The sequence below is a fragment of the Charadrius vociferus genome, unplaced genomic scaffold, assembly GCF_000708025.1.
Source record: "Charadrius vociferus isolate BGI_N301 unplaced genomic scaffold, ASM70802v2 scaffold71, whole genome shotgun sequence".
NCBI lineage: Eukaryota > Metazoa > Chordata > Aves > Charadriiformes > Charadriidae > Charadrius > Charadrius vociferus.
The window spans coordinates 1,871,714-1,880,386 of record NW_009647032.1 but is presented as its reverse complement, the minus strand read 5'-3'; the positions used below and the strand labels follow the sequence as shown (position 1 = coordinate 1,880,386).

Here is an 8,673-nt window from a genome sequence, read left to right as displayed (position 1 = left end):
TTTGTTGATAAGCCTATTCAACTGAAGCCCAGAACTTTGTCAGTTCCACAGCCATTGGACAGCAAAGCCCAAGAGGTATGAGGTCAGATTTATTTATTTAAACACTAGGGGCTTGGGGTGGGTTTTTTTACCTATTGGCTTCTAACGTTATTTCCTCAAGAACAGAAGGATATAGATGGACTCTGTGAAACTGCTATGAGTTAACAAATCGCATTATTAATTTTTAAATTATTCGTGAATTCTTAAATACATTAAGAATTGAGATGAACACTAATAGAAAGGTACACACTGCTACTATATAGTCCAACATTTTCAAAATGTGTACTTCAGTACTTCAAACTGTATGTGTATTAAAAAAATTTTCATTGGTGTAACTCACAGAATATTGAAGTAAACGCTTGCACTTCCTGACCTTCTAACAAATCATTATTTACATAGAATGATGGACCATTTAATTTTACAGTGATCTCATGATCTTATGACATCCTGCAGTTCTTATTGGACTGAATATAAGAACCATCTTCTGCAACAAGGATGTAGTGAATGATTCCTTTAACATGACATTTAAAAGAAAAAATGGTTTTAGAATATATTGTGATCAGAATTAGGATTTGTCCTCTTGAAGATGAGTAGTAGCAAGATGCTGCTGAGGATCTGCATTGTCTAGGTCTGGTATGGAGAGGTTTGCATTATGGAGTATGAGTCTTAATGAGACAGAGTCAATACAAGTTTTAATTTAGAATTGCCATTTTCCCTCAGAATTTCCGTTCTTTTCAAACTGGAACAGAAGGTGTGGATTGCTCACAGGCTTATTTTAAGTCATTAAGCTTCCTATCCAAGTAGTCAGTGTGAGCATTAACTTTTGGGAATGTTTCTATTGCAGAGAATTCTTCACCACTCTTTTCCCCTGGCTGATCACTGTAACAGAAGCTGAAGTTAGCTTCTGGCTAAAATGGGCCAGTTTTGATTGTTTCATATGCTTATTGATGTCCCATGAGGCTTCAGTCAAGTTTATAAATGATACATGACCAGGATTGATGTTATAGCAGTGCATATGATGCCTCCTTTTCTGAGCTCAATTGTGTTTAGTTCTTTGCAGTAAACTCTACTATAAGGAACAAGTCTGCTTTGGGAAAAAGTAGATGTTCTAAAATGACCTTTCAAGCTTTAATACCCACCATTCCGTGAATAAAATACTCCCTCTTTTCCCTAAGGATTGACATAATTTAAGGTTTTTGCCTTGAGAAATATCCATTAGCCCAAAAATCCCCAACTAGAATGAGGTTTTATAGTTTTCTCATTTGATAACTTCTGTATGAAACCAAAGAAGAAGGAGGGTTGTAGCAGCCTGAAGTGTTTGTGTATTACTCTTTAAACTATAATTCATGAGAAATAAATGAAGATCCCATTGCATGCAAAATTCATTTACATTTGAGGAAAAGCTGGGTTATGAAAGAAAAACTAAGTATTATTACATCGGTTAAGGCTTGCTGCATTTTTCAAGAAGAAACACTTATGATTTTCACAACCATTTGGTTGGTGCCAAGCTACTCAAGATGAAGGCAGTCTTTCCCCTAAATTATACACATATTTGTGCCTTCATTTAGATGATATAACTGTGGCCTGATATTTATAACTGTCAGGACTGAACAGGTCCATTTTAAAATCCCTAGGTGCTTCAAATTGTCCATTACCTTGAAAATAAAGTCTTGCCCTGCTTATGGCAGGACTTGTATAGAAAAAGAAAAAGATTTTCCCTGGAAGAGAAGGATAGAATCGTTTTGCTTGGAAAAGAGCTTTAAGATCATCAAGTCCAACCATAAACCTAGCACTGCCAAGTCCACCACTAAATCATGTCCCTAAGTGCCATGTCTACCTGTCTTTTAAACACCTCCAGGGTTGGTGACTCAACCATTTCCCTGGGCAGCCTGTTTCAATGCTTGACAACCTTTCTGTGAATAAATTTTTCCTAATATCTCATCTAAACCTCTCCTGGCACAACTTGAGGCAGTTTCCACTTGTCCTATCACTTGTTACTTGGGAAAAAAGACTGACACTCACCTTGCTACAACCTCCTTTCAGGTCTCTTCTCAGCCTCCTTTTCTCCAGACTAAACAACCCCAGTTCCCTCAGCTTCTCCTCACAGGACTCATTCTCTAGACCCTTCACCAGCTTCGTTGCTCTTCTCTGGACACACTCCAGCCCCTCAATGTCTTTCTTGTAGTGAGAGGCCCAAAACTGAACACAGTATTTGGGGTGCAGCCTCACCAATGCCAAGTACAGGGGATGATCACTTCCCTAGTCCTGCTGGCCACACTATTCCTGATACAAATCAGTATGCCGTTGGCCTTCTTGGCCGCCTGGGCACACTGCCGGTTCACATTCAGCCAGCTGTCAACCAACATCCCCAGCTCCTTTTCTGCTGGTCAGCTTTCCAGTCACTCTTCCCCAAGCCTGTAGCGTTGCATGTGGTTGTTGTGACCCAAGTGCAGGATCTGGCACTTAGGCCTGTAGAATCTCATACAGTTGGCCTCGGCCCATCGATCCAGCCTGTCCAGATCTCTCTGTACAGCCTTTCTACCCTCAAGCAGATCAACAAGCCTGCACAACTTCATGTTGTATGCAAACTTACTGAGGGTGCACTTAATCTCCTCATCAAGATCATTGATAAAGATATTGAAGAGAACTGGCCGCAATACTGAGCCCTGTGGAACACCACTTGTGACAGGCCACCAACTGGATTTAACTCCATTTGCCACAACTCTTTGGGCACGGCCATCGAGCCAGTTTTTCACCCAGAGAAGAGTACAGCTGTCCAGGCCATGAGCAGCCAGTTTCTCCAGGAGAATGCTTTGGGAAACGGTGTCAAAGGCTTTGCTAAAGTCCAAGTAAACAACATCCACAGCCTTTCCCTCAGCCACTAAGCAGGTCATCTTATCATAGGAGATCAGCTTAATCAAACAGGACCTGCCTGTCATAAACCCATGCTGACTGGGCCTGATCACCTGGGTGTCCTGTACATGCTGTGTGATGGCACTCAGGATGATCTGCTCCATAACCACCTCTGGCACTGAGGTCAGAGTGACAGGCCTGTAGTTCCCCGGGTCCTCCTCCTGGCCCTTCTTGTAGATGGGCATCACGTTTGCTAACTTCCAGTCAACTGGGACCTCCCTGGTTAGCCAGGACTGCTGATAAATGATGGAAAGTGTCTTGGTGAGCACTTCCGCCAGTTCCCTCAGTGCCCTTGGCCCAATAGACTTGTGTGTGTCTAAGTGGTGTACCTAACTGTTTCCCCTTGGATTATGGGGGCTTCATCCTGCTCCACTTCTCTGTCTTCCAGCTCAGGGGGCTGGGTATCCTGGAAACAATTGGTCTTACTATTAAAGACTGAGGCAAAGAAGGCATAAAGTACCTCAACCTTTTCTTCATCCTTTGTCACTATGTTTCCTCCAGCATCCGGTAAAGGATGGATATTCTTATATAGCCTGCCCTTTGTTAACATTTTTATAGAAACATTTTTTATTGTCTTTTACTGCAGTAGCCGGATTAAATTCCAGCCAAAGCTCTCTGTTCAGCCAGATTCTTCCCTGCTGGTTCATCTTTCAGCATATAGGGATGGCCTGCTCCTGCACCTTTAAGATTTCCTTCTTGAAGAATGTCCAGCTTTCCTGGACTCCTTTGCTCTTCAGACTGCCTCCCAAGGGAGTCTGTCAACCAGGCTCCTAAACAGGCCAAAATCTGCCCACCTACAGATGTCCCTGCTTTGAAGTTCGACTATTCTCTGCCCATCAAAACAAATCTGTTAGGGAAGGGAAACAGAATGTGTCTGCCTAGTCAGTTTTCATAGAGAATGGAAAACTATTCTCTATGAAAAATAAACAAGCTTAATAGTGCAATGTAGGATGTCAATTGTCTATGCTATGAACATACTTGTGAAGGACTTCAGGGGAAGGTGTTTATCTCTGAACGTATTGCCAGGGAAAGTTCAAAAAAAGAAGCTCTGCTAAGACCCAACGTATAACTTGGCTAAATGTTAAAGAACAATTTGTCTCCCTGAAAATGTTTTTCTGTCAAAAGCTGTTGGGAAGAGACTTAATGAATGACACAGCAAATTATTTTTGTTATCCACCAATGTTGCTTCATCTTTCTTCCCAGGTTTTAGGCATAAATATATTCCTGGATTTCAGCATCGAAAGTGCAGCATACATGACCTGCCATGGGCCACTGCAGATTGAAACAACATTCACCCCATGGTTGAAGTACATTACCATAGAACATTTACCTTCCCTACCCAGATACTTACACTGTCCTTTATTTCTACTTAATATTTTCTTTCATAAAATAAGTCATAGTTTTTAAATTAACAGTATGTCTTAATGTCTGCTTCCTAGGGTCTTTATTTTTTTTTTATTTCTCCCGCTGCATATGCATGAATTCAATTGAATGCGTATTTTCGATCCACTGACTATAAACATGCATTCAAAGTTGGGTTCATCTCACCTAACTTCAGCTTTAAATTTAGTCTAATTTAGTCATTCTGTCATCAAGAGGGGGAGATAAGCACCTCCAGAAAGTAATTCATCCCACTTGCTGTAGGCATTTGTCCTAAGATGTAATATATCTCCATCCACAGTCTGACTTTCCAGGCTTGGTCTTTTTTGGCTGACTACCTTAATCTAGAAGCCTAATTTTTATATGGCTGGGATTAGGAAAGGTGAATTCTACCCTTCTATTTTCCATTGTTTGTATTTAATTTGAGCATTCAAAAAAGTATTTACCATGCCTATCATTTTATCTTTGTCTGTGGAGTGGCAGCACCTAAAATACAGCTTCCACTGAGTTCCTTTGGTTTAAGGTTTTACTGATAGGCGTCAACTGAGGTTTGTTTCTGCAAAGTGATATGCGTAAATGCAACAAGAACAAGGAGGAACTTAAAGACAGGATTGACTAAGTGAAAGAAGATGGAAGAGTTACAGAGGTTATTAAAGACACAGAGATTGAGTGACTTGTCCGGAATGATGAAGCAATGAAGCATAAGTGGAAAACTGGTCAAGATTTATTGACTCCCAATCCAGTACCCCAAGCTCAAGAAAAGCTTTTTTTTTGCCCAGAAGTACTCCAGTATATGTTAAGTTTGTATGAGATAATAGCATACATACGTGTCGTTCCCCCCCCCCTTTTTTATTTATTATTATTGAACTAGTAAGATTTCCCTTGGGTATACAATGAAGTTATTGGTGATTGTATGTGCATCCTTTACCTAATTTGAACAAGTGAATCATAGAGTGCTGTAATTACACAGAGATAAGGTTTTAGAAGGACAGAGACAAGCTGCAACTCCACACAGATTAATAAAAAGAACTGAGTTGCCAATTATTAAGACTTTTGAAAGTTTCAACTTTAAGGTATTTTATTTGCAACATTACTTTGTAAAACAGCCTGTAGCAAAATACTTCAGTTATTAATATGAACATTGCATTCTTTTCCCCTTTAACTTGGACATGCAGGAACTGTAAATGAAAATGAATTTTTCTTCAGAGAGTAAATCACAGGAGCATTCTTAAGCAAACTGGCAGTTTTCTAATAGAGCAAAATTCTATTCCCAGAGAGCTCTCAGAAAGATTTCAATTAGTTAAATTAGACACCTGAAATTCACATATTTCTCTCAGCTCCCTAGGCAAAAATAGCAAGATAATAACTTGATCAGCTCAGAATAATCAGTGTTCTATTGCAAAATGTCTTCCTTTTGAAATAGATCAAAATTGCAGTTTGCAGTATAAAAATTTTAGATTGCTTGTCTGTGTGGAAGGTTGAAGTGAATGGCTTCTTGGGAGAAGCAGCAAAAAAAGAATCCCTAGTGCTTTGCGTACTTGTTTGAGAGATGAAGCACACTGATAAATATGCAATGTGAATAAACTTTTTAAATGTGCAATGAGTGGGTAACAGACAAATTGTTAACAGTGAAGTTGGGTATATTCTACTTCGGCATCTAATTTCAGTTGGCATTTTGGGGTTGAGTTTTTTAAACAAAAGTTTTTCCAGTATTTCTCTCCACATGCATAAAATGTTCCTGGAATGACATGAAGGTCAACACAAGGGCATAATGAATGTTTGTATACTGTCGGCAGAGGTAGAATAGATTTGTTTTTGTAGAATCCCTACGAAGGCTTACTGTAATTTAAACTTTTCTTAGTTTAGTTACCTATAGATGTAGTAATGAATATTGTTACAACTAACTGAAATGAACTGAACAACTAACTGAAAAATATTTGCACCTTGCATCGTACTTTAGAGAAGTGGTTTATATTTCTGCAAAGGAAAGACAGGTAGTAATGAACCCTGGCTGCAGGTACCAGTTGTCACCCGGTTGCAGGTACTCTTACTGGCATGGAATTTTAGGAGGTTTTGCCTGTGGAAAAGATGAAACTGGACATGAATACGGTGAGGAGGTCAAGGAGTTGACCTTAGCCTTAATGTCAAAGAGTGCGTGTGCAGGCTTTGTCGCATGTAAACATTTCTTGAATGTGCTATAAAAGTTAATGGTGGTTTACCTGGCATAGTCTATGGACATAAGCAAGATAATATTTGCATGCAGAATGAATACCATTTTCTAGACCAGCACTATCTACAAAGTTTGTTTTCCTCATTTATAAATGCCCATGGTCTACAGGTCTGCATCTAGGATGATTTATATGCTCCAACATCTATTGAAGCCAGGCCCTAGAACATTAAGCAATACAGATTATTATTAAAATTGTACAAAACCAGCAAAAATATTCCTGATATTACAGGCAATATTACAGTTTATTAATAAAGGATGTGGATACTTGCATGATACTTGTTGCCATGTCTGTCAGGTGCCTAGCCACTGGCGAGGAATCCAGCTACCACTTCTTTTACTTACTAGATGACATTAACCATGTCAGTACAGCTTCTTACAAAACGTTATTAGAAATTGTGTGGGATACTGTGCCTTCTAAACTGAGCAGTGACCATAATATGCTGAGTGTTCTTCCACCCTTTTAGCAAAACAAGTAAGTATATTCTTATATATATTGGCTTCATTGAGGATTCATCAGAAGTTTGAAAAAATAGGAATGTGTTTAAATGTTTTGCTGATTTGGTACTGAAGTACTTAAATCTGACATACAGGGCCCATGAGGAGTTGTGCTATTTGTCATGGTTGAAATTTCTAGACATTTGATATTAACTTCTCAAAGGATTGGGAGCATTCCTGTACAGTTTGGGCAGTGAAGATGTGTCTCCTATGTAGCTCTGTAATTCATTTTAGGTAATGGTTTACCATAAACCTTTTGTGTCATGGCTCCCTGCAGTTCTATATCAGCATGCAGCCTACCATAGTTATTTGTTTTCATTTTTTTTCAATATGCAGAGCATTTATTCTAAGATATTTCAATGAGAAACTATACATAAATGATATACACTGTGTCAACAAAGGAAATATTGGCAACGGATTGGTGTTCATCATGCAAGAAATCCAGACCAGCCAATTGCGTATTTCTGAATTGGTGAAAAGAAATTATTAGAGTCTGAAAACTGATTATGTGTCATTTTCTTCATTCTAGGCATTTTCTTTGCTGAAACTGTGTTCTGGGAGGCATGTTACATTAGTCATCTGCATGTACACTGAAGCTTTATGTGATACTTGCCCAAATTTTAAGGATATGGAATCTGTCTTTGAAATTTAACATAGCTGTACATAACTTGTCCATATCCCCACAGCCCTGCCACTACAAGTGGCAGGAATGTAACAGATGTGTGCAAGGGAGGGTTTTAGATTCCTTGCCTTGAGGAAATTAGCTAATGATATTAATTCAGATACAGTACAAACGGGGCACATTAAATGGCTTAAATTAGGTCAAATTGAATAATTGAATTTATTCTTTTACTTAAAAAGAGCTTAATCAGCTGAGAATGCTAGAGTCAGGAAAAATAGCTTAATTAAATATTAATTAGAAGTTTATATTTTGAGTTTCCTTATCGTCACTTGCAGCAATATTATTTATCTGTTTTTTCTCATTACAGCTACTAGGGGATGATGTTCAACTGTTCTCTCTTGATGAAGAATTTGATTATGACAATGTGGCACTGACCCCTAAGTTCTCTGAAGCTGAGCTGAAGGCCATTATAGAATTGTCTGAAGAGAAGAAAACGGGGACAGATGTCAAGTCAGCATGAGCTGAAGACTGAGTGAAAGGCATTCTGTGCAGTGCTGTTGAAATAACGTTTTTAGGGGGTAAATCTAGCTCTTCATTGTACCCTTATTTAGTGTTTTTATCTATGTGGCCAGTAAATGATGTCCTCGAGATTTTTTTTGTTTCTTCCACCAAGGTGCCTTGGAGGCTGAAGTTGCCTTTCCCTGCACTTCCTCCTAGTCCTAAGGAAAGCACAGAATAGGAAGATGGTGCTTACCCAGAGTTGCTTGTATAGTAGCCCTTCAGCAGTCTGTACACTTAGGCATTAAGGTTGGCTAAGGATGTCTGTATTTGTCCCTAAACCCAGCAAGATTTTTGTATAGATCAATGACTTTTAATATCTTTAGCCCCAGTGCTCAGCTACTTTGTTGTTTTCCAGGTGGTACAAGGCAGTTGGAAGGATGTCTCAAATGACAGCCATAAATTCCTTTTTGTAGAAAAATCCTCGAGCGAGGTG

The 8,673-nt window shown here is 39.1% G+C and overlaps 1 protein-coding gene across 1 annotated transcript in view; it reads left to right on the top strand.

Moving 5' to 3' along the window:
• The window catches only part of LOC104295801 (chromosome unknown open reading frame, human C11orf74), a 43,450-nt gene extending 35,251 nt beyond the window's left edge, over nucleotides 1–8,199 (top strand). The window contains exon 6 of the mRNA XM_009895587.1: nucleotides 8,047–8,199. Coding sequence (XP_009893889.1) covers nucleotides 8,047–8,199 — 153 coding nt within the window. The remainder of the gene's footprint in view (nucleotides 1–8,046) is intronic.
• Nucleotides 8,200–8,673: the final 474 nt, after the last annotated feature.